This window comes from Hyperoodon ampullatus, assembly GCF_949752795.1.
Source record: "Hyperoodon ampullatus genome assembly, chromosome: 2".
NCBI classification, from domain to species: domain Eukaryota; kingdom Metazoa; phylum Chordata; class Mammalia; order Artiodactyla; family Ziphiidae; genus Hyperoodon; species Hyperoodon ampullatus.
The window spans coordinates 19499550-19524221 of record NC_136915.1 but is presented as its reverse complement, the minus strand read 5'-3'; the positions used below and the strand labels follow the sequence as shown (position 1 = coordinate 19524221).

At 51.4% G+C, this 24672-nt stretch overlaps 3 protein-coding genes across 4 annotated transcripts; 1 reads left to right on the top strand and 2 right to left on the bottom strand.

Annotated features, from left to right (window-relative positions):
* Nucleotides 1–1788: 1788 nt before the first annotated feature.
* Nucleotides 1789–4600, top strand: GALE (UDP-galactose-4-epimerase; the record flags this gene model as incomplete). Its single annotated transcript, XM_079696430.1, has 10 exons — nucleotides 1789–1909; nucleotides 2063–2178; nucleotides 2267–2380; nucleotides 2609–2785; nucleotides 3059–3172; nucleotides 3268–3334; nucleotides 3439–3524; nucleotides 3634–3711; nucleotides 3929–4043; nucleotides 4216–4600. 10 exons carry the CDS (start codon nucleotides 1789–1791, stop codon nucleotides 4272–4274), a joined length of 1047 nt encoding a protein of 348 aa, XP_079552556.1. The 3' UTR covers nucleotides 4275–4600.
* Nucleotides 4601–4659: 59 nt separating this feature from the next.
* Nucleotides 4660–9125, bottom strand: LYPLA2 (lysophospholipase 2). Of its 2 annotated transcripts, XM_079696884.1 has the most exons (10): nucleotides 9053–9108; nucleotides 7476–7579; nucleotides 7190–7221; nucleotides 6997–7062; nucleotides 6445–6492; nucleotides 6283–6353; nucleotides 6067–6140; nucleotides 5888–5989; nucleotides 5613–5786; nucleotides 4660–5520 (listed from the first exon to the last, which is right to left on the bottom strand). In XM_079696884.1, exons 2-10 carry the CDS (start codon nucleotides 7551–7553, stop codon nucleotides 5470–5472), a joined length of 696 nt encoding a protein of 231 aa, XP_079553010.1. In that variant the 5' UTR covers nucleotides 7554–7579; nucleotides 9053–9108; the 3' UTR covers nucleotides 4660–5469. The 2 variants fall into 2 exon arrangements, with proteins under 2 accessions (XP_079553010.1, XP_079553011.1); XM_079696885.1 differs by lacking the exon at nucleotides 5613–5786 and having other exon boundaries at nucleotides 4660–5559; nucleotides 9053–9125.
* A 2157-nt stretch (nucleotides 9126–11282) lies between these two features.
* Nucleotides 11283–17756, bottom strand: PITHD1 (PITH domain containing 1). Its single transcript, XM_079698065.1, has 6 exons — nucleotides 17475–17756; nucleotides 16796–16839; nucleotides 16352–16429; nucleotides 13541–13645; nucleotides 12778–12886; nucleotides 11283–12219 (listed from the first exon to the last, which is right to left on the bottom strand). Exons 1-6 carry the CDS (start codon nucleotides 17670–17672, stop codon nucleotides 12118–12120), a joined length of 636 nt encoding a protein of 211 aa, XP_079554191.1. The 5' UTR covers nucleotides 17673–17756; the 3' UTR covers nucleotides 11283–12117.
* Between the last annotated feature and the right edge of the window lie 6916 nt (nucleotides 17757–24672).

Sequence of the window (24672 nt, the reverse complement as noted above, 5' to 3'; positions counted from 1 at the left end):
GTCGGTTCTTAAAGGGACTGGGCGCGGAGCTCGGGAGGCGGCGCCGTTCGAGGCAGCGCTGGGAGCGTGGTGCGGAGCAGGTTCGGGAGGCGAATGGGGGGGCCTGGGCGGGTTTGCGAGGGGCCGGGTGGTCCGCCGGGCGCGCGAGAGAGTCTCGGGGGTCTGGGCTGCGTTCTGGGCAGAGTCCCGTCAGGGTGGACCCACCCTCGCTGCTCGCAGCTCCCGCTTCCTTGGCTGGGGTGGCCAAGGTTCATTCATTCCCGGCCGAGGCACTCCTAGTTCGGCCCCTCCGAGCCACCGCCCGAATCCCAGCCTGAGGCTCAAGTGCACTTGATAGCTCACGGCCCTGCGCCCCTCCCCTCCATTTTACGGACTGGGAAAACTGAGGAGGCGACGGCTGACCGAGGCCACTCTGCGAGTCGGAGGGAGGCCAGCCTCACCAGCCTTCCTGCCTCCCATAGCTCCTCCGCCACCACTTTCCGGGGGCCCGCACAGTGCGTGGAGCTCGGTGGGACGGGGGCGGGGGCGGCTTCAGCGTCAGGAGCAGAGTCCAGCGGGAAACGGTGGGGGCGGGGGGCGAACTGCTTGGGGAGAGGGGCGGGGCTTTGATCCTGGAGATCCAGATTCTAGCCCGGCCAGCACTAGCTTTGTGACTTAAGGCAATTAACTTCACCTCTCTGACCTTAGTATCCTTTTTTGTAAAGTGCCAGTAATAACACCTGCCTCATCAGGATGTTGGGGGAATTCAGGAAAATAATGCAAAAGTGCCCAATACAGAGCCTGGCACGCAGCGGGCGTTCAGTCAAGTGGGTCGGAGCTGGATGAGCCCAGAAGAGGATTGACGCAGCTCGGAGGAAGGCGGCTGCGGGCCAGGCCGCCCGGAATGAAAGACCTCAGTGTCTGGGTTTCCTCCCCCGCCCCCCTCCTCCGCTCCACCGTCTCTGCCCGTAGAGTTTGTTCAGGGCGGTGGTGCACACCTGGCAGTGGAGCCTGGGGCCGAGGCCACGTCTACACTACCCTGTTCAGTGCCACCTAGAATTAGGCGGGATCCTTAGCTCCAAGCCGGGAGTGGCATCCGCACGGGCGGAACCAGCCTGGCTGGCCTGGTGGGGGGGGCCCACTCCAGGAGCGCAGTGCTGTAACCTCGGCCTGCCTGGCAAAAGACCCCACCCTGAGGCCATCTGCTGTATTTCCTGCCTCCTCCCAGTTGACCTTTGTGGGAGGGAGTCAGGGGGCTGCTTACCCCAGGAGGTATTAGTCACTGAACCAAGGAGCCAGTTTATACCTAGTGATGGCAGAGGGACTGGGAAGGTCTGAGTCTGAGCAGACAGAACCCCTTCCTGGGCTCTTGGAGTCCCAATGCTGCTGCCTTGTTTCCTTCTGTCCAGAACTGTCCAGTCCCCAGACACCTCGAGGAAGGCAGTGTGGAGCCTAGGGTTCCATCTTCCCAACCCCCGGTCAGTTATGGCGCTTGTGCATCAGTCTCCCCACCTGTACCATGTGGCAGGCCTTTAAAATCACCTCATCTGACCCTCACACTACCACGTGATAGTTGTACAGTTATAAACTCCATGTTATAGAGATGGAAACTAAGGCCAAGAGAGAAGTGGTCTCCAATGCCTAAGGCCAGAAAGTGATGATATCCAGTCTTGGGCCAGGGCTGACTCCAGACCCACCCTATTAACTAGGACGCACCACTGCCTCCCTCCGACGCCAGAGTCCAGACCGAAGGAGGCCCTGAGCAGGCAGCCTCAGCCACCTCTGAGTCTCTGTCCTGGGCCAGGCGCGATGGCAGAGAAGGTGCTGGTAACGGGTGGGGCTGGCTACATCGGCAGCCACACCGTGCTGGAGCTGCTGGAGGCAGGCTATTCGCCCGTGGTCGTCGACAACTTCCATAACGCCATTCGTGGTGAGCAGGCGGAGGGGGGCTGGGGCTCCCAGGGGGGTGGAAGGGGAACCCTGCGTCCTACCCCCGCCTCCAAGAGACGTGTGTCTGGCCAGTCCCTTGGGAACCCAGCACCCCATCTCCTCTGACTTTGATGGCCTCTATGTGCCCAACCAGGAGGGGGCTCCATGCCTGAGAGCTTGCGGCGGGTTCAGGAGCTGACAGGCCACTCTCTGGAGTTTGAGGAGATGGACATCTTGGACCAGGCAGCCCTACAGCGTCTTTTTAAGAAGGTGGGTGCTTGGCAGGCAGACAGGCAGGGGGCATAGCCAAGGGCCAGGCCTGTAAGCAACCTCTGACCCCAGCTTTGCAACCCTGCAGCACAGCTTCTCGGCGGTCATCCACTTTGCTGGGCTCAAGGCTGTGGGCGAGTCGGTGCAGAAGCCTCTGGATTATTACAGGGTTAACCTGACAGGAACCATCCAGCTTCTGGAGGTGAGGCATGAGGCGAGGACACAGACACTGTGAGGGCCCCTGGCCGGGTATGCAGTGCCAAACACGGTGGCAGAGCCCAAGCTGTGTCATCTTCGACTTTGCCTCTCAGCCTCAGTCTCCCCTTCTGTAAATGGGAGCCCATAGCTCAGCCCCACCCACCTGGGAGGTGTAAGGGGGCGGGAATAACGTGTGAGGCAGAGGCCACTGACGCCTCCCCTCCACGGGCAGATCATGAGGGCCCATGGGGTGAAGAACCTGGTGTTTAGCAGCTCGGCCACCGTGTATGGGAACCCCCAGTACCTGCCCCTGGATGAGGCTCACCCCACAGGTGGCTGTACCAACCCCTATGGCAAGTCCAAGTTCTTCATCGAGGAAATGATCCGGGACCTGTGCCAGGCAGACAAGGTGAGGGCCCCCTTGGACTCAGCCGTGGCTCCGCTCACAGACCCCTCACAGCCCACCCCGGCGAGCCTGAGGACGGGATCCTGATCAGCCTCCACCAAGGAGGAGGCTGGGGTTCAGGAAGCAGCAGTGACTTGCACAAGGTCACAGCACTTGCAGGGAGGGCCCGATACCCTGCTCCTTTCTAGGGATAGAGAACCAGCAGGGTGGGCTCTGGATTCAGCTGGGACACGCAGCCTGCACCCCAACCCCCATCGTCTGACCTGCGTCCCACAGGCCTGGAATGCAGTGCTGCTGCGATATTTCAACCCCATAGGCGCCCACGCCTCGGGCTGCATCGGCGAGGATCCCCAGGGCATCCCCAATAACCTCATGCCCTATGTCTCCCAGGTAAGGGAGAAGGGAAAGGAACGGGGTGGCCCTAGGCTTGAGGGCTACAGCTGGTGCCAAGGTCCTGGGAAAAGCTAACCTGACCTCCACCCCAGGTGGCGATTGGACGACGGGAGGCACTGAATGTCTTTGGCAACGACTATGACACAGAGGATGGCACAGGTGAGCCCAGGACCAGGAGGAGCCAGAAGTGGGAGCTGGGAGGGAGACTGCGGTGGGACAGAGACTGTACTGCACCCAGCGCCTCACCACCTCCTCCTCTGCAGGCGTCCGGGATTACATCCATGTTGTCGATCTGGCCAAGGGCCACATCGCGGCCTTGAGGAAGCTGAAGGAGCAGTGTGGCTGCCGGGTAGGAAGAGAAGGGAGGGCGGGGAAGGAGACGGAGGCCGGGACCAGTGGGGCCCAGAGGGGTAGTAAATCCAGACCCCGGCACAGTCCCTGTCCTCCTCTCTGGGCAGATCTACAACCTGGGCACGGGCACGGGCTATTCGGTGTTACAGATGGTCGTGGCCATGGAGAAGGCCTCGGGGAAGAAGGTAGGCTGGCAGCCCACCCTGACCCACACCCAGCCCCTCCACTAACCTACGTGACAGGCATCCCAGCACCGCTCTGTCTCCTCAAGCCTGCCTTAGGACTTGATGCCTGAGAGCAAGACCCTGCTCTGGACCTCCATTTCTTGAGGGCCTGGTCAGCAAGTTGGCGGGTAAGGCCAGGGCCAGCTCAGCTAAGCTACAACCACCCCCTCTCTTGCAGATCCCGTACAAGGTGGTGGCCCGGCGGGAAGGCGATGTGGCTGCCTGTTATGCCAACCCCAGCCTGGCCCTCAAGGAGCTGGGCTGGTCAGCAGCCTTAGGGCTGGACAGGATGTGTGAGTGCTAGCCCAACCCCTGACCCTGGGTGCTGGCCTGGCCCCTGGGAGAGAGTCAGGGGCTAGGGAAAGGGCCGTGGGAGGTCTGGGCCTGCCCACTCCGGGCTGTCCGAGGTGGTGCGGGCCCTGCACTCCAGCGTGGACCCTGAGCACAGACCTCGCCCCATCACAGGTGAAGATCTATGGCGCTGGCAGAAGCAGAATCCTTCAGGCTTTGGTGCACAGGCCTGAGACCCTCACCTACCAGGGACCAGAAAAGGAAGAGAAACAACTGCCTGCTCTCCAGCCCCTGGCAGGAACCCAGGGGCCTCAGAGCCTCCCCTACCTCAGACCCCAACTGTGCCCACTCAGCCCACCAGGCATGAGGCCAAGGGCACCACTGACCAGGTATCCGGGGTCTCTATTCCACAGGGTCCAGGAACCCAGGAGGACCACCAAGAGCAAGCGGGGTGAAGCAGGGCCCTGAGACACACAGAACGCCCTCCTCCCAGGCACTAATTTATACTGCTACGAAGAAGCTTCCCAAAGTATTTAAAATAAAGTTTTCTTACACTGGAGCAGATTCTTGCACATGATCACACTCTATCCCTTGGATAGAATCATCCAGGCCTAAGAGTTGAAGCAATTTCTTTAATTTTATCGGAATCCAGACACAACAAGAAAAACACCCAAAACTACATGGAGACAGAAGACGAGACACAACTCCTCCCCACCTCCCCCCAGCCTTAGAGTGGGGACCAACGTGGGGTGAGGCAGCTGGGGGAGACCTTGAGCCTCAGTCCAGCCCTGCAGGCTCCAGGCCCGCGGGGGCAGAGGGTAATGGGGAGGCAGGGCCCAGCCCCCAAGTCAGAATGGCTGAGGGGAGGCCCCCTCGAAGGACTCCGCCCCGTCACCCACACTCCTGCGTAGGGGCAGGGAGCCCACAGCAGCAAGGGGGCCCGGGCCACGGACACATTCATGATTGAGAAGCAGCTGGAGTGGAGGCAGGAGAGACACGATTATCTGGGCAGAATCAGCTGGCGGGAGAGGGTGGGAGGTGGGGCCTGGGAGGGCCCCAGGGGCCAAACCCTGAGGTCAGAGGAGGGGCCCAAAGTGGGGCTAGTGAGTGAGGTCCTGAGTGAGTGGGTCAGCGGCTGGGCCCCTTTCTCCCGCTGCCTACAGCCCCTCCAATACTGCTGCCAGGGGGGCCCCCCCTCCAGGGAAATGGGATAAGAAAGCAGCCCACCCCCTGCGGCAGACAGCCAGGTGGCTGAAGTCAGGAAGGGAGGCCCAGCCAGGCCTTGGCCTGCCTGCCCCAGAGGCCTGTGGGAAAAGAAAGGGTCCAGGAGGGTGAGAAAGGGGCTCGACCGGCTCAGATCCAAGATGGTGCCGCACGTGCCAAGTCCCCCATGAGCTGGGGGACCGCGCTGGGGGCCAGCAATTGTAGTTAGACAGGAGGCAGCAGCTTCTCAAGAAACTCCTTCACAGCTGCCATCTCCTGGTGGTGGGGGGGGGCGGTATTGTGAGAGTCTCCTGGCTGGAGGGAGGAAGGAGAAGGGCGGGAGTGGGAAGCAGCCCCTCAGCACTGACCTGAGGACAGGAGCTGTGCATGACCCCGGGGTAAGTCTTGAACTGGACCCTGGCGGGTGTGACAACGGACCGGAGCTTCTCGGCTGTCAGGGCCCCAAACCGTACGGGAACCATGGGGTCCAGCTCCCCGTGACACTGAAGGATGGTCAGGTCCTTGGCACTGCCGTTGGCTGCCTGTGGGCCAGACGGGACTCAGAGAGCAAAGCCAGTGCTTGGGCACAATCCCCCAGCCTCAAGGAGACAGAGGGCAGGAGCGGGGTCGTGGAGACGCTCACCTGGGGGAAGGCCCGGTGCAGAGGCAGCCAACAGCTCAATGCCACAATGCCAGCCAGAGGGTGGGGGCAGGTGAGGGCTGTGTAGAGGGACAGGGCTCCACCCTGGAGGAAGGAGAGAATGAGGGCTCATGAGGGCACAGCTCAGCTCCCGCCACCCACCCCCCTCTCTCTCCCCTCACCTGTGAAAAGCCTCCCAGGACGATCCGATTGGCAGGGATCCCATTCTTCATCTCATGCTCAATCAAGGCCTTGACTGGGGGGAGGGGGCATGACTGGGTGGAGGGAAAGCTGCCACAGGGACCCAAGGAAGGGAGCCAAACAGAGGTATTGCCAGGCACCTTCCTGGGCGGGCAGAGGGGGAGAGGGAGGATGCCGAGGAGGGGCTGGGGCCTTACTGTTCTCTGCTGCCTTCTTAATGCCAGCCTCGTCCTCTGGGGCATCTGGACTCAGCCCCATCAGGTCAAACCTGGAGGAGCAGAGGCGTTGGCAGCGACTGGGAGACCTGGGCTGGCCCCAGGCAGCTCCCTCAAGCTCCTATTCCCCCTCCCCAAACTCACCAGGAGGGCATCACCATCTTCATGTTGAGTGTCACAGGGATCCGAGGCCTGGGGAGGAACAGCAAGAAGGGCCGCCATGCTCAGGAGGGATGAGGAAGCCGCAGCAGAGAGCCCAGGTGGGGGCAGGGCAGCCCCTGGGGAACCCTCCCAGCAGGCAGGGCCTGTGTTTAAGGTGTTGCCAGGCAACCTGCCACGTGGGGCTGGAGGCTGTGGTTGGGGCATCAGCAGTAGCGATGGAGAAGCACAACCCAGTACTCTGATGGAGAAGCACAGCCCAGTACTCGGGTGTGACGGGGTTCCAGCTCAGTCGGTGAGTGCTTGGGGAAGGGGTACAGGGGGTGCTAGTTCTAGGAGTCTCAGGTCTAGGAGGCCTTGGGGCTGGGGCTGGACCCTATTCCTGAGGGTTCCACAGGAATGATGAAGGCTGAAAATGGCACTTGTGACTCTGCTCTGGGCCCCAGGCCCCCGGATGCAGCCGGCAGGACAGAACAGGCCTGGGACCACAGGACCACCGCCCATCCTCAGCCCCTCCCTTGCTGGGGTGACACTCACGCATGGGGACAGATGTACTTGACGTGAGGGAGCCGGATAGTAGAGAGGGCGTCGGCCCAGCTGTGCCTGTAGGAGGGAAGAGAGAAAAGGCACCGATGTGGAGAGGGAGGAAGGGAGGGCGCAGGCCTCTCCAGTCCTGCCCCCTGGGCCCTCCCCCACTTGCCCAGGAACACCCCCTCCCCAGCTCACTCACCCTGTGTCTCCAAGGCCATGTAAAAAGATAACCTGGAAAAGGAGCAGAGACGGGGAAGAGGGCAGTCACCGTCCTGCTATCACTCTCACTCTGTCCTCCAACTTCTGGCCACCCCTCCCTCACCCCCAAGGACCTGGAGGGGAACTGAGGTGGCAGCCAGACAGGCGATTAAGCCCCTGCCTCCCGGCTGCAGGCTGCTGGCCCGCTCCTCACTGCCACCTCTATTTTCCCCACGCCCCCTCCAGCCAGTTCCCCGGGGGCTGCGTGGGTAGCAGAAGACCCTTACCGCAGCTGTTTCCCGCTCAGCTCCAGACACAGTGGCAGCATCGGTGAGCAGGGGCACAGACATGGTGTTACCACACATACACTGCAGGGCTCCACGGCTGGGGCCTGTGCATATTCGGGGCAGTGGTCAAGAGCAAGGCCAGGAAGGGGAGAGAATCCTGACACAGGAGCAGAGCCTCAAACCCAGGGCCTACCCGGGCCATCAGCCCTCCACCGCACCCCAGGTTCTATCCTGGGCACAAAGAAAAGCCAGGCAAGAAGTTCTGGGCCCGAGCAAGCGGGCAGGAAGTTTGCCTTCACTCCAGGGCTGAAAAGCAGGGGCAGCCACCCTAGTGGCCCTGCTTCTGGCCCCCCACACAGCCTGAGGTTGCTGGAGGTGGGCAGAGGCAGGGCTTTGGGGCCGTGGGGCAGGGGAGCCAGGGCACCCCCCTGCTGCCTTCTCCCCACCTAACACTCGTTGGCAGGTAACTGCCTCCTCTCCCTGTTCTCCAATCATCCCCCTTCTCTAGAGCCCTTGCGTCCCCTCCTTCCCAACTCCCGGCCCTACTGGGAAATGAAGGGAAGGAAAACTGCCGGGAAATATGCTTCCAGCCCCTACCCTCAACCCCACGCCCATTTTCTCCAACTTCCCTCCCATCCAGCCCTCATCAGCCTTCTGGCTCAGCCCTTCTCAGAGCCCCTGGGGGCTGCCCATGTCCCCAGAAGGCACACAAACTCCGATCCACCACCCACCTCCTAAACAGTGCCCCCCGCCCCCCTGTATGAGGCCACCTGCTGCTGCTGCTGCCCACTGACTCCAAATAGGTCCCCCAGCTCGACCATGCTCTGGGACTCCCAAACGCACAAAAGAATGCCAAGCTAGCTGGCTCCTCCCGTCCTTAGCATCCTCCAAACTCCCTGGCAGCTTCTGCCACCTGCCCCTAAGTGCCGACCCTTCCTAGCAGCGCCCACCCCTCCCACCCCACCAACTGGCTTCCCCGTCCCCTCTCCCCCGAGCGCCCCTCCGCACAGTAGGATCCCTCACCTCTGACCCTGGGGTCCCTCTTCCCACACAGGAATGCACCTTTTGTCCTAAACTGAGATTCCCTTCCTTCCCCACTGAGCGACTTCCACCCCTCGCCCCAGGCCCCTCCTCTCAAGAGTGGTGCCTTCCCCCTGACCTAGGGTCTTCCTCGCCACAGTAAAAACTTCCAACCTGACCCATGGTCTCCCACTCCCCACAATGAGAACTTCTGTTCTGACCGAGGGTCGCCCTCCCCACAGTGACAATTTCTATCCTGACCCCGGACCCGCTTCTGCCCACAAAGGGGCATTCTACCTTTGACCCTGGAGAGCCCCCGCCCCACGATGGGATCCTCCACTTCCGACCCTGAAGTCCCTCTCATCGCACCGGGACCCCATCTTCCTCCCCTTCTCTGCCCCCAAAGTCCCCCAGACCGGCCAGCGCCTCTTCGCACCTCACTCCCCACCCCCATCCCTCACAACTGCGGCTGCCCCTCCCCACTCGCCAGGACCCTCGCGGTGGGCCGATGCCCCGCCAGTGCCCTCCCCGGGCCTGCTGGCCCCGGACCACGGTACCTCCACTCCTGGGGTTTCGAGACCTCTCGGGCGATTCTCCCTCTCTCCCGCACAGACACACACTCTTCCCCCCTCTGCCGCCCCCGCCGGAACTTCCGTTCGAGTCCCGGGAACCCAGCCATCGCGCTGCCGGAAGTAGCCTGGCCAGCGGTACGGAACCCGGAAGTGGGCGTCGGGGTTTCTTCAGATAGGAGCTGCCATGTTGGGTACGGTGGGGCCACTCCCCACAACCAAGACACGGAGTCTCCGGCCGAATCTAGACAGCGCCTCCGTGGCCCCCACTTGCTACCACCACCCGTGCGCCTCCTGGAGGAAACCTGTCCTGAAGGAGAGGCATTCTTCACACTAGCAGAGTTTCCCACCTTCCCATCCCATCGTGGTCTTGGGTATCCACCACTGGCCCTCACGTCCTGTTCCAGGGTCATGGATAAAGTCACACACTCAGCTGAAAAGACACTTTGAGACCATCTAGTCTTCCAACCTTATTTAAAAGATGAGGAAACTGAGGCTCAGGGGAGGGAAGTAAACAGCAACCTCAGGATTACACTGTAATGCTGCCTCTGCACCTGCTTCCTGAGCTGTAAAACGGTGACGATAACCACCCAGCTTACTTCACAGCTTTGCTGTTAGGCTCAAATGAGGCCGTGTGGACATGCTCTATACGGTGTAAAATCACAGCGTAAGGACATAATGACTCTAAAGGGGACCCTGAGAGAAAAGAACACTGGCATCAGCAGTGTCCGAGACAACTGGTCAGGAATCGGGTGTTGTCTCAGCTCTGCCCTCAGCAAGCAACACCACACAGTGCACAAAATACCACCATCAGCGAGCTCCAGCTGTTAACAAAGAGGGTTTCATTTGGTCACCGAGTCACCCTTTGCTCCTTGCAGCATCGGTAAAGTGGAACGGGGCTCAGGGTCCACATAAAGGCTGGAAGGGGAGGCAAACTGGGTTGCAGGACCATGTCCCTGGCAGAGCCTGTGGGCATCTGCACACAGGAAATGAGTCATCCCTCAGCAGCTTAGGACTCATTTGCCCAGCTTAATGTACACTAGTTTTTTTTTTGCACTGAAAGAAAACAGTGTATCTGGAAGCTCAACAAAGCACTTTTTCCCAGGTTAAGAGGCAGTTTGGTCTTAAGTGCTCAGCAGGTCACAGAGCAGGAAAACTTTGGGTCCCGAGGACCACAGCAGGCCAAGGGTCCAGGGCTGGAAAGGGGGTGAATGGATGAGGACAACACAGTTGCTCCCACTCCCAGAATCCCTGCTGGGTCTGCTTGTGGAAGAATAAACAATTCCTCCTGCACCCCAATCACCTAAGACACTGTGGCACTTTGAGCAAATTCTTCAGAGTGAAGCTCAAATTCAGAGGCCTTGTCTCAGAGGCTACCTGTGATTAGTGCTAGTGGGATTAATGGTTAGTCTGCTCTAACACTTCTAACTTTATTTTCCCCCTACTCCAAATTAAAACATAGCCCTTCTTTATCTCCAAATGACCAAACTGAAATAAAGAGGCTGTGGTGGAGGAGTGAGTAGGACCCTTGGTGCGCCGAGAACTGTATTTGCATTCTGGTTGATTTCAGGCTGCATTTTTAGAAATTCTGAGGCTCAGGCGAGGCTTGGTGGTGGCAGGCTTTCCCCAGGATAAACTGGAGAAACAGGCTAGCAACCATGTGGGCCAATCCCTCAGGGGCATTCTCTCAACAGGATTAAATTCAACACTAATTTCCATTATCAAGTGTTTCTATTTTCTGCAAAGGAGAGAATACTGACCACTTTAAATCCCCTCTTTTAGGATACTTAAATTCTGTCCAATTGCTGTACTGACTTTCAAATCTTAAGTCCAAATTCTTGGGTCTACCTTCAGACCTCAGGGGCTGCTCACTTCACTTTCCTCACCATCATTTCTTCTGATGAGCTCCAGAATCTGTTCTCCCTTGTTTTTGTAAACATCACCTCACAACTTACTTCCTTACCTGAGAAATGGAATATAAGGTTTTTAACCTCACCTTCTTCTTTACAAAATGTGGGTGGGTGGGTGTAGGAGCGTTTTTAGCCTACTGTACAGAATTAAACCTGACCTTTCCTGGGGATACTGATCTAGTGTAGATTTAATTGTGGCACTTATCATCTACCTGGTCCAAAACAACAACAACAGATTTCAAAGTTTCATACAGTTCTCAGTAAAGGTTTCATGAGTACTACCAAGAACTCAAAAGAATATACAAACATTAACTCTGACAAGGATTTATTAGGAAGCTTATTAGTCACAGTGAATAAAAAGCCATGAACAGAAGAACTGAGATCTCCAAATTCTGCCACTGGGCTTACAACACTAGTTAGAAGCTAATAAATATTAAGGATGTCCCAAGAGGAATCTTATCTAAGTCCCAGTCTTACCCCGACCAGGATCCCAACACAGAAACGATGCCCATGCTCTCCTCAGACTGCTTACCTGGTTGGCAGGAAAAAAAAACTTCTTCTCAAGCTATTAAGCATTATCAGGACATTCTTGCTCTTCTAACTATAACCATGGGACACTAGCGCACGACAGACAACTCCAAGCTGGGCAGCTTGACAAGAATGGTGAAAGGTGACAGGGAGAAGCACGCAGCGACAAGGACTTCTAGCTCGACACCCTCCTGGTGGTTAATACGAACACAATGCTGAGGCCTCACAAAGTTTACTGCAGCCCAGGAGGAGTCTCCATTTAAAAAAAACAAGTCACACAAAAATCCTGCCACGAGGCAACAAGACACTTGGGATCCCATGGCCACGTTAACTGGGAAGGCAGGCATTATCCATCACTGCCAGGTGCTGACCACCCCAAGACCCAACTTCTGCAGGGCCCCAGAGAACCACGATTGTCCCTCAGCACCCACACGACCCTTCCCGGGGGTGTGGTGTCTTCCGTAGGTCAGGTTTCTGCAGCAAGCCCCAAAGACAAAGCTTGGCAGAGGCTGTGGCAGCCAACTCTCTCTGGAGCCCCATCTCTCTTTGTCTTTCCCAACAGTATGTCGTACATCTTCACTGACACAACGCCTCTGTGGGAGCCTTGGCCAGCCCTTAGGAAATAAAGTGTGTCTGTGGGGTAACCTGATGGACCTTGTGGTCAGCTGGGTTGGCCGATGCTTCATAACTGCAGATGGTCACCTCATGTCGGCGAAGCTGCAAGAAAATTGAGAGGCTGGGTCAGCTGGCTATTGCCCAGACTGCTCAACGGAGTGGTCCTTATTCAGGTTCATTTCTAGAAGTCATTATCTAATCGCTTCCCCGTTCTGATACTTTTTATCCTGAGAAGCCTGGGTAAGATCGAATCAATGATTCACCCCATCACTTAGAAGATTCATTCCTCCACTATAATGGAAGCACCATGAGAAGAAGACCTTGTCTATCTTGTTTATCACCCTATCTCTGGTGCCCAGAACAAAAAAGGTTACCAACAATGTTAAATGAAGGAAAGAATTTTAAGGTGAAAAACTGCATTGATATCTATTATTTCAACCCCCTGAAAATTCCTATAGCCTGTCAAACGAGACGGACAGTTTACAGTGATGAAACCAAGAAAAACTAGACTGGGAGCAATCAATGTCTCACTTGCTCTTTTTCCTTTCCTTTCCTTTTTCCTCTCCTCTTTTCCTTTCCTTCAAGCTCCTACTACCACAGCATGCAGATATACAAACATATGTACACATATTAGAGGGGCAATAACCAACCCCATCTTACCTCAGTCCATTCTCCTCTCAGGCCAATATAAAAGACCTTTGTGGTATCGGCTCCAAAGTTTTTTGAAATATGAATTGAGAGATGATAGACATTTGAAAAACGAGAAATTCTAGAGGATGAAGGAGTGGAGAGAGAAGACAACAATTAAGAGTTCAGTGAGAAGCTCACTACCCATGTCAAAAAAGTCAATTCCAGCTCCATCTTGTGGTAAAACCCAGGCAAATGTCAGAGAACAATCTTGGGGTCTTACGTCTCATTCTTCTCCTTTGGGCAAGCAATGAATACAGTGAACATTTACTGAACATCTGCCAGATCTTGTCCAAGGCAATAGGGACAGAAAAATGAATCAACACTGCCCCTGCCCGCAAGGAACAGGAATGAGAAATGCGGTGCAACCACGCAGGGATCTGAAAGCAAGCTCAGTAGGAAAATGAGAGAGGTAAGGTGGTCACATGTAACTTGGCTGCTGTAAGCCCACTATGCAAAGAGGAATTCTGAAAACATCTTTCCTAAGACCATACTAGAAGCTCATTCAAATCTGTCAATTGCTTCCACGTTAACAAGTCTGTGGCTTGCACTGAACCTCTGCCAAAATTTGACCAAGCCTAGGATCAGGCCTCTCCGCTGTTTTAACTTGTTTCTGATGCTAAGGAAGCAGGAGATGGGCCAAAAACAATTGCAAGCCCACTAAATGTTCACTGCAAATGAGGGAGCGCCTGCCATTCTCAGAAGCCAAAGAGTGGAAGAGAGGCCCAGTGCTTACTTTGTAGCATACTCTAGTTCTCCTGTAAGATCCCGGTTCAGACTAAAGGTCTGATCTGGCTCCCTGTCTGTATCATCAAAGCTCATCTGTGGAATGTTCTTGTACCTGAGAAAGGAAAGGGGAGAAAAATCAAGAAATGTGCATTATCACATTTTTCAGGTTCTCAGAACTTCCTACTGACTCCTCAACTGCCCTCGGTTCTATCAACAGGAGATCAAATTTTGGAAATGGCATTTTACTGGCATTTATACACAAATATCTTTAATCCAACAAGAACTGAGAATTGCAACATAAGCCAATGGCATCTTTGAGTGGGTTAAGAGCGCATGAGAAGCAATACACAAAGCGATAGCTCAAACTGGGTCACATGCAGCAAATGCATGGAGAAAATAAGCAACTCAGCACATTCAGACCAAGCTGAGGATGTTAAATAAAACAGCTTACTCATGGGGAAAAAATACTTTGGCAGAAACATCTTAAACACAGTTAAGAGATAAGATCAGGTAACCCAACACTCAAGCATTTTTCTGTGTTCAAAATTACCCTATATACAGAGTCATCTTACAAGTCTTAAAAAAATACAACTCGGGGATTTCCATTTTGAAGAAAGCACAAAAGGCCACCAACTCACAATGGGCTTTGGAAAGTTAGGTAAAACTGCTAGTGAAGAAACACATTTTCAAAGACATATCTAAGAAACAGCAGTCTCCTCTGTAACTCACAAATTCTAAAGGACTGGGCCACACACACCCCCAATCTCTAGAGTGTCTTATTAACACACCCACATGGGAGGGGCCTAGATATTAGCTGCAGCAAAATGCAGGTAACATAGGAAAGCAAATGTTTGCTTCAAAGTGTTTCTAAGAATGATGCACAGAATAATAATAATAGTGAACATTTATAAGCAGCATTATGAGAGGCAGTGTAGCACTGTGGTTAAAAGCAGTGTCTCTGGAGCCAGACTTCCTAGGTTTAAAGCCTGGTTCTATCACTGACCAGCTGTGTAATTTTGGGCAAGTGATTTAATCTGTCTCTTAGTTCATCATCTGTAAAATGGGGATAGTGATAGTACATATCCCATACAGTTGATGTGGATATTAAATTGAATCAATTCTAAGAGACACACTTGTTAAAAAACTTTACTGTGGAAAATTTCAAACATACATAAGAGTAAAGAGAAAAATATAATGAATCTCCATATACTTATTACTGAGCTTCGATAACCAAGATCATGCCAATTTTGCCTATCACCCCCATTTTGTTTGTGCTTGATATTCTGAAGCAATCTCAAACGTATCATTTCATTCATAAATATGTCCGTATATATCTCTACAAAGTAAGGACTTCGTAAAAAAAATATACCATTTTACAATGAACAACTTAACAATTAGCAATAATTCTTTAATATCATCTAACACCTAGTTTGTGTTCAAATTTCACTGATTTAAGGTCTCAAGTTAACTTTTCTGAATGTATCAGTGACATGTCATAGTTGAACAGATACTGCTTTTTTCTTTATCAATGGTACATAAAATAATGGTGCATTTTATAATCAATGACATCTTAGGTTTGATAAAGTGCAAAGTGCTTAGAACTGAGGGCTCTATAAGTATTTGCACCTGCCTTTCCAAAACCAGGCACATACTATGGAATTCCCTGGCGGTCCAGTGGTTAGGACTCTGCTCTTTCACTGTTGAGGGCCCAAGTTCAATCCCTGTTCGGGGAACTAAGATCCCACAAGCTGCGCAGCGCAGCCAAACCCCCCACCCAAAACAAACAAACAAAATGGGGCACATACTACGTTCCAGATTTATTCTAAGCTCTTTACATATTATAGCTCATTTCTCTCCATAACCTTAAGAGGTTCAGACTATTATTGCCATTTTACATATGGAAACATTGGGATATAGAGAAGTAACGCCCAAGTCATGCAGCTTGCAAGCGGTACAGCCAGAATTTGAACCCGAGTATTTACCCCAGAGCCCCTGCTTAACTACAACACAACATGGATGTCTAGTCTTATCCAGTCAATCCATCTCGCAAGTAAACGAGTCCCAGAAAGCATCAACTCAAACGTACTTTGTTTCCTTACAATGATTAAATATGTGGATTTGCTTTCAAATTCATGTTTCTAACATTCAAAAATAGTGTCCATTTCTTAAATCTCTCATTTAAATTGATCAATTTTTCAGAAGAACTTTTTATTTAAAGTTCTTCTGATATTTGCTTCTCCAGCCCTCAGAAAACAGTGTCCCCTCCTTCTAGAAAGGCTAGGCTGGAATAAGGCAACTTGTCAGAAAGGGAGTACTAGCTCTAGTATGAACAGATTCCATGTTACAAGAGGTATATAGAACTTTGCTAACTAAAGGCCATGTAAACTCAGATGGAGTGCTTCCATCTCAACAAAACACACAGAAAGATTGTAATTGTCTGAAACAGCAAGGGAAGATGTTGACGCTAACCCCAAAGTAGACTCCTTAAAGATCATCTGAGACCTGCAGCTGGGTTATTAAAAAAACTGCAAAGTCATCAACAGTTGGCATTTATAGGATGCTCTCTGAATGGTGCCACAGCAAATACTTGGAAGAGAGACAAGCTGTTGGCCCTAAAGATACTTAATCTAAAAATGTCGTTAATTCAGGAAGAGATAAGTGTATTCCGATGCAGAACAAACATGACTTTTTTTTAAGGGGGGAGGGGATATTTAACCCAGTAAAAAGAAAAAAATAGACTATTCTGGAATAAAGTGCTACCAGAGAAAAGAGAAAAAGGGATAGGAGCTTCTTGAGGGCCTAGACCCTTGCCACTTACAGTCTCATCTCAGAGGGGTGTGAGTCATCATCTTCTCCCATTATAATGATACCTTTGAGCTTGACATTGCCTGTAAATCTGCCAGAATGCAAAAAAGAGGGTTGTCAACCTGGGGTTCAATCTCTGCTGAGCTGTGTGACCCTGGGCAAGGCCCTTCCCCTTACTGGGCTTCCGTTTACTCATGTGTCAGACTTGTGCTAGATAATTTCTAAGATCATGTCTGCCTCTGGCATTCTTTGGTTCTAAAAAATTTACCTTGACGTCTCAGTTATCTTTTAACAAATACATCTTTTTTGCACCAAGAAAGCTACTCACACCCACCTCAGTAATTTACCCCATTTCCAGAAACAGAGGTGTGCTCTTGACACAACCATGGAATGAATCCTGGTAAGGCAACTGGGTACAGCCTCTTTAGCCTGAGGCAAGCACCAAAGAAATACTTACGGAATATTAAACAGAAGCTCTTCATCTGCATCACTTTCAACAAACTGGAGGGGAGAGGGAGGAGAGAGGAGAAAGCAACAAATATTTGCTGAGCGCCTACAATTTTAGGCATCTTCCACCCTGCTTTACAGCTGAAGTGCAATGCAGATAGTCAACCGCCCTCAGTTTTCCAGCACGTATTAACTTCCAGGACCGACTAGCCTCCTGAAATTGTGTGCAGAGATCTGTGCCTATGCGGTCCACAGCTTTCAAATGGCTCTACGGCCCACAATGATAAATACTCTACATAGGATAACGTGCTTCATCTCCCTAGGCTGGTCTTCGGTCTTCAGCAGGTGTTAAGTGATCAGGCAGCCACTGGGACCAGTGGTCAAACGGTAGGGAAAACGCCCTGATGGGTCATCCTCCCTCACTATCCCCCGCAGCCCTGGAACTGAACGTTGGCCGTGTACAGCAAAGCGCCCCTTCCCGTCTCTGGGCCTCAGCTCCTCTACCTACAAAATGGGGAGATTCGACCCTGTTCGCCTCTCAAAGGGCTGGCAGGAGACGGGCACAGGAAAGCGCTTGGCAATCGGGCCGTGGTTATTTTTAACTTCAGAAATGAGGCTGACAGAGCAGACGGGCGGCCTGAGGCCCCGCGCGGGTCCCCGCCCGCCCGCCCAGGCCCCGGAAGGCCCACCTTGGAGCGGTCGGTCCGCTCCTCCCACGGCTTGAAGACGCCGCGGCCGCTGCCCTCGCGGCTCTCGTTGAGACACTGCAGCCGCTCCAGGTCGATGCGCAGGTACAGGCCGTAGGCCAGGCCGCGCTGCTCGGGAGGCTCCTCACGTTCGGCGGCGCAGCGGCAGCCGTCCCCGCCGTGACTGTGACCATGCGACATAGCGACGCCGCCGCCCGCGCGTCCCAGCGCCCTGCCGCCGCCGCCGCCCGCGACTCGCTCGTTTCGCTCCGGCCGCCAAGCGCGCCGCAACCGCCGCGTCGTAAAAGGCGCCCCTGTGCGGCGCAAGCGCGTGGGGAGAAGAGGGCGGGGCTCGGAGAGCGTCGACGTCTGCTAAGGCGCTTCCGGGGGCCGGGAAATTAAGGTTGGCTCTTTCAGTCCTGGAGACGGATGCTGTTGCAGTGCCAGCTTCACAGATGGGGAAACTGAAAAGCAAAGATTAAACTGGTGTTCCGAGTAAATGGTGGGGCTGGGTTTCGAATCCTCCTCCTCCTTAGGCTAAAGTCTGTTCTCTTTTCGTTTACCACCAACGTTTTTTGGGAGCTGGTGGCACAGTGATAAGGCCCTGAAGAGTGGGGAGCACAGCGTTATCACTGCCGCCCATGTGCACGCTTAGGCGCTTAGAGCTCACAAACCCACGTTCATAACCACTTTCTTCACAGTGGGCTTAGTGGTCGAGACCACAGGCTTTATGGACAGCTGAATCTGGAGACAAGTCCTGGGTCTGTTATTGACTGTGTGACACCCTGAATAAGTCATGTTCCCCGTCCTGAGACTTTTTGTTCCTCGTCTGTAAAGCGGGAATGGTAATATCTGTTTCATAGGATCACAGTGAGTATTAATGAAATAATGCTCTTCAAGAACCCAACACAGTGGCTGACACATGGTAAGAATTCAATAGTTGATTCAGATCTTAGTTGAAATCGAAACACTGCCACTTACTAGCTTTGTGGCCTTGGGCAAGTGATTTAACCTCTCTGAGTCTCAGTTTACCCCCTGTAAAATAAAAGGATTGGACTAGATGACCTTTAAGTCCCCCCCCCATGTGATGTTTCAGAGCAGTTTTTTCAAACGGCTGGTTGTGACCCATTGATATGTCTTAAAAGCCATTTAGAGGATTGTGACCAACATTAAAAAATTAAATAGAATAAAATAGAAAATTCAGGGGCTTCCCTGGTGGCGCAGTGGTTGAGAGTCCACCTGCCGATGCAGGGGACACGGGTTTGTACCCCGGTCCGGGAAGATCCCACATGCCGCGGAGCGGCTGGGCCCGTAAGCCATGGCTACTGAGCCTGCGCGTCCGGAGCCTGTGCTCCGCAACGGGAGAGGCCACAACAGTGAGAGGCCCGCGTACCGCAAAAAATAAAAATAAAAAAATAAGAATGTATTACACATTTTAGTCTCCACTTATGGAAGTTTTGTTTCAGCTTCTTGTATACTCAGGTGCAATTTAAAATGTTTTTCATCTTTTGGGTTGAGATCAAGAGTGGAAAGCCACTATTTAGAGTTGAAATGATTCTGGTTTCGGGGTAGAATGCGTTCTTACTTCTTGGTGGAGACGGGGAGAGATAGGAAGTTGAGAGAGTTAAGAGATACTTTGGGTAGCCCCTACCCTTCACTCTGGCTCTGAAGTATCCAGACCAGACTGGGGGCTGCAAACCAAAATAAACATCTGCTCAAGTTCCATTCAGAAATATTTTGATGTCCTAGTTCAATTCTTTGTGAAGCAGGCAAGCTTGTTTCTGGTTCAGATAGCTCAATGTTATGACTTATTCCTGCTTTCACATTACAGTTTCAGGGAAGGGTACTGGCACTTGCTAAACGCTTAGCGAATATTTGTTTGATAGAATGATACACTCAGTAGCCTTTCTTTGGGAAGACTGTATCCCACTGCAGGACTAACCCAGGCCTTCTACTCACTTTTGGCTTCTTTCCTATCATTTGCATCATTGTCATCCTTTAGTGATTTATCGAGCAGTGTGTGCCAGACATGGTGCTAAGCACGGTATGTAGTTCATGTAGTTCATCTCAGTTATTTGTCACGTGATCTTTAAGAGATAGGGAATGTTACCCAATATTACCCCCAATTTGAAGGTGAGGAAAATTGAGGCTGAAAGAGGTAGATTAACTTGCCCAAGATCAGATAAGTTTAGGAAGTAACTAGGTTTTGAGCCTAGTTTGTTTTCCTGAAACAAAAAGGTATACATGAAGTAAATATGTTGTATCGATTAGCTTATACCATATAACAAATCACCCCAAAACTGAAAATCTTTAAACAACAGCATTTATTATTTCTCATGCTTCTGTAGATCACCTGGTCAGTTCTTTTCTGGGCAAGTTGGGCGGGCTGATTAGTTTGGAATAGCCTCACTCACAAGTCTTGTTGATATGGACTGTCAGCTGAGCTGATGGCCACAAGTCTCCTGCAGACTACCAGAAGTCAGACACATTGTTGCAGTTGCTGAGTTCCAGGAGCACAGGAGGGAAGACCCAATTGCACAAGCACCTGTTAACCATCAACCTCTATCATTTTTGTGAATGTCCCGTCGGCCAAAACAAGTTTCATTGGCCAAATCCAAATTCAAGGGTGGAGAGATAGACTTCACCTTTTAATTGGAAGAACTACAAAATACTGTGGCTCCCTGCTCTTCCCCCTGCAATAGACCCATACTGGTTACCTTTTGCTGTGTAACAAATTACTCCCAAATTTAACGGCTTAAAACAACAGTCAGCATTCATCTCACAATTTCTTCAAGTCAAGAATTTGGGAGCGGCTTTGCTGGGGTGGGGGGGGCTGGGGGGTTCTGTCTTGGCTCTCTCACGAACCTCAAGTCTTCTGAAAGCTTGATGGAGCTGGACAATCCAGTTCCAAGATGGTGCCCTTGTATGGCTGGCAAGTTGGTGCAGGCTGTTGGCACGAGGCCTCACCATATAGACCGCTCCATAGGACTGCTTGAGTGTCCTAGTGACATGGTGGCTGGCTTTCGCCAGAGCAAGTGATCAAAGAGAGAGCAAAGTAGAAACCACAATGTCTTTTATGGCCTAGCCGTAGAAATCACATATTGTTGATTCTAAAATATTCCACAGTTCCATAGGTCAGCCGTATTCAGTGTGAGAGGGAACAACATAAGGGTGTGAATACCAAGAGGTAGAACTCATTAGAGGCCCCCTTGGAGGTGGCTACCACACTACCATACATATTAAGTGACCACTGAAAATGTCTTTAAATTTCTCTTGTATTTAATTGGTAATTTGGATGAGGATAGAATCTCTCAGAATTTTGAAGCTATTTCTCTGTTGTCTTCTAGCTTTGAGAAATACAATGCCATTCTGATTCCTGATTCTTTGTGTGGGTTTCCCTCATTCCATTTCTGGAAGCTTTTAAGATCTTCTTTTGGTCCCTAGTATTCTGAAATGCAATGCTGTGGCTCTTTTGTCATTCATTGTGCTGGATACCTGACGGACCTTTTCGATTTAGAGACCCTAGAACAGAATGTGAGCATACAGGTTAAGACACCTGCATGCCTGTGCACAAGGCCCCTTGCAGGGACACATTTTGGGGGTAAGAGAAGAGGGGTGGGGCTAGGGCCCTGTTCTCTCCCATTCCACCACCTTCTAGTGCAGAGCTCCAAAGGCTCAGAAATCTGAAGGTGGCCTCCAGGTCACTGCGAAGATTCATTTGTCCAGGTAGCAGAATAAGCTGTATTTCTTGTTTGTTTGTTTTTGGTCAGGCTGTGCGGCTTACAGGATCTTAGTTCCCCCACCAGGGATCAAACCCAGGCCCACAGCAATGAAAGCACAGAGTCCTAACCACTGGACCACCAGGGAATTGCCTAGGCTGTATTTTATTTAACTGTTCGTTAGCTCCATTTATAACTTTTTAAGTACACCACCATTTGTACTCTTGCCTCAATCCCTCAAATATTGAGTATGGCCTGCTGGGCAAGTCACTTAGCCTCTCTAAGCCTCAGACGTGTCATATATAAAATGGGAATAATAAGAGTACCTGCTCTGTAGGGTTTTATTATGAGGGCGATCTGCATACTGTATGAGAAAGGTTTGGAACAACATCTGGTGGGTTGGAAAAGGGTAGATAGTGTCCGTTACTTAGTGTCAGCTCAGCACCCCCGTCTGGTTCAGTGGGAAATTGCAATTGCTAAGGGGGTTGGATTTAGAAGAAACCAGCTCTTGCAAGGTAGCCTGGCTCTGATTTGCGGATAATGCCTTTTGCCTCTCCTTACTCTGTCTGTCTCTTCTCTTGCACTCCTATGTTGCAGGGATGTCTGAGGACAAATGGGAATTCTCACCGACTTCTAAGACTACCCTGGGGCAGGTAGGAAAAGCTTCCGATTTTTTCTTTCTCCTACTCCCAGGTTCATCTGCAAACATTTCTGTAGCAAAAAGACTGCTGAATTTGTATCCACCTTCCCTCCTCTCCTGTCTCAATTAAGCTGGGAGAAATGAACTATTTTTCTGTCACTTTCTAATGCTTCCTTGTGGCAAACCGAGAGTATTGTACTAATAATAGCTAATAACCATATGGCACTAATAATGTGCCACGCACTGTCCCAAGAGCTTTACTTATAGTTTTTTAATCTTCATAATTATAGGTGTCCTATTATTTTCATTTTATAGGTGAGAAAACGGGGGCACAGAGAAGCTAAGTAACTTGCCCATGGACACACAGCTGGTTAGTAGTGGAACCAGGATTTGAACCCAGGCAGTGGGCCTCCAGAGGCTGTGCTGAGGCTTACCACATTGAACCACCTCCAAATATTAATTAACATTTATTAAGTACTTACTCTGGTGCAAAGCTGAGACCCCAGAGCTCAGGCTGTTAACCACCATGTTATGCTGCACGTACCAGCTAGGTTACGTTGGACAAATCATTTTCCTCAGAGCTTCAGTTATAACAAAAACCCTTTACTAAATGCCCATTCCATGTTGGGTACTTCACCTAATTCATCACTGACATCCTGGCTGACATGTCTTGAGCTCTTTTTATGTTCCAGGCACGATTTTAAGCACTTTACGTGTTTTAACTCATTAAATCATTATATGATAGCTCCACAAGGTTGGTTTATTTTCCTCATTTGGGGAGGAAAACATTGAGGCACAGAGAGGTTAAGTGACCTGCTGAAGCTTGGAAGTGTGGAATTCAAAGCTGGGTGGCCTTGTGGAGTACCTGAGAGTCCAGGCTACTGTGATTGCCTTTGGAGTTAGCAAGTATTTCCAGTTCTCTGCATCAAGGTGCATGGATGGATTGTACTTCCCTGTCCCCTTGAATTAGGTGCAGCCAATGAAATATGATGGAAATGATGGATGTCACCCCTGGACGTAGCTTAGGGTCCAGTGCAGTATTCTTAACTTGCCTTGAAAATCTTAGAAGGCCTCCCTCAGCCTGGGTCCCTGCATGAGGATGACATAAAGCAGAGCTCCAACAGACCCTCAATGGACATGTAGTGTGAGTGAGAAACAAATCTTGGTTGTGTTGAGCCACTGAGATTTGGGGATTGTTGCTACACCATAACCAAGTCCAGGGTTCCATAACCTCTTCTCTTTCTTTGCTTTGGAATAGTTCAAGTGGCATTCGTATTATCTAATCTTTAAGGTTGAAAGAATTCTCCTATGAAATCTTAGGCCTGCAGCTTTTTTTTTTTTAATTAATTTATTTATTTTTGCTGTGTTGGGTCTTTGTTTCTGTGCGAGGGCTTTCTCTAGTTGTGGCAAGCGGAGGCCACTCTTCATCGCAGTGCGCGGACCTCTCACTATCGCGGCCTCTCTTTTTTTTGCGGAGCACAGGCTCCAGACGCGCAGGCTCAGTAGTTGTGGCTCACGGGCTTAGTTGCTCCGCGGCATGTGGGATTCTCCCAGACCAGGGCTCGAACCCGTGTCTCCTGCATTAGCAGGCAGATTCTCAACCACTGAGCCACCAGGGAAGCCCCAGGCCTGGAGCTTTTTTATAGGGCAAGCTCTACAACTACTTTCTCTATTATTTCTATGGTAATTAGTCTGTTTAAATTTGTCATTTCTATACGGGTCAATTTTGGTAAGTTGTATTTTTCTGGAAAATTATCCACTTTATATAGATTTTCTGGGTTTTAAATACTGGGAAATTTTGCATAGAAGTCTAGATTTCTGTCTTTTCTTTAAAACTCGATGATGTGGCAACACTGGGCCCTGCCTTCTGCCTGGAAACAATCAGGTGGAGCTGTGTAAATAGCCCTTTTTCCTTCTGTTCCCACCACTTCCCACTGTCTTACACCAAACTCCTGGTATTTGTGACCCCTGAGATAACAAGAAATTAGGTAGTGTCTGCCTTTTTGGTGGTTGTTAGGGGCTATGGTTTAAGGGACCCGAAATAGATAGGAGTCCAAAAACAGAAAAGCTGAACTAATCCTATCTGGGGCAGCAGGGGCTAAGATTTCAGTTATTAGGAAGGACCCACTGACCTCAGAATAGTCCTTATCTTGTGATCCTAAAGCTTTAATTCCTGTCAAGAGAAAACAAAACTTTGCCTTTCATTCCGCATTTAGAGGGAATGAAGGAAGGACAGTAAAATTTATTGAGCTCCACTTCTCTCACTGAATCCTTACAAGAATTCCTGTGAGGTGTCATTATTCCCATTTCATAGATGAGGAAACTAAGGCTCAGAGAGGTGTCACAAAGCTGCAGAGTGGTGGTGCCAGGATTTGAACCTGAATCTGTCTTATCCCAAAGCTCATGCACTGTTTTCCCACTGCATGAGGCACTCCCAAACCAGGCTGCTCATCAAACTCATTGGGGGAGGCCTATAAAAAAAGTACCTACTTCCACATCCTACCTCTGACCAATTCAGATTTCTGCAGTGGGGCCAGAAATCTGTAAACAATGATTCTGGGAATTCCCTGGCAGTCCAGTGGTTGGAACTCCATGCTTTCACTGCTGAGGGGCCAGGTTCGATTCCTAGTTGGGGAACTGGGATCCCACAAGCCACGTGGTACGGCCAAAAAAACCAAAAGAAAACAATGATTTGTGTAGTTATTTGATTACTGTCTCCCCTACTAGATGAAAGCTCCATGAAGGCAGGGGCCATGTCTGTCTTATGCAGTGACACAGAGTGGGGACAGCACAGTCTTTGCTGTGTGACTGAATATGCAAGTTTCCCAGCCCTGACACACAG

What these genes read in the sequence shown, in the direction of transcription:
- LYPLA2 (XM_079696884.1), bottom strand. Translation starts at nt 7,553, where the DNA reads ATGTGTGGTAACACCATGTCTGTGCCCCTGCTCACCGATGCTGCCACT. An exon ending in CATGGCCTTGGAGACACAGG is followed by an intron (nt 7,063 to 7,189) that starts GTGAGTGAGCTG and finishes TCCCTCCTACAG; the next exon opens with GCACAGCTGGGCCGACGCCC. An exon ending in TGCACCGGGCCTTCCCCCAG is followed by an intron (nt 5,787 to 5,887) that starts GTGAGCGTCTCC and finishes TCTGGCCCACAG; the next exon opens with GCAGCCAACGGCAGTGCCAA.
- PITHD1 (XM_079698065.1), bottom strand. Translation starts at nt 17,672, where the DNA reads ATGTCGCATGGTCACAGTCACGGCGGGGACGGCTGCCGCTGCGCCGCC. An exon ending in AGCGGACCGACCGCTCCAAG is followed by an intron (nt 16,840 to 17,474) that starts GTGGGCCTTCCG and finishes TCTCCCCTCCAG; the next exon opens with TTTGTTGAAAGTGATGCAGA. An exon ending in GAACTAGAGTATGCTACAAA is followed by an intron (nt 12,887 to 13,540) that starts GTAAGCACTGGG and finishes TTCATCCTCTAG; the next exon opens with AATTTCTCGTTTTTCAAATG.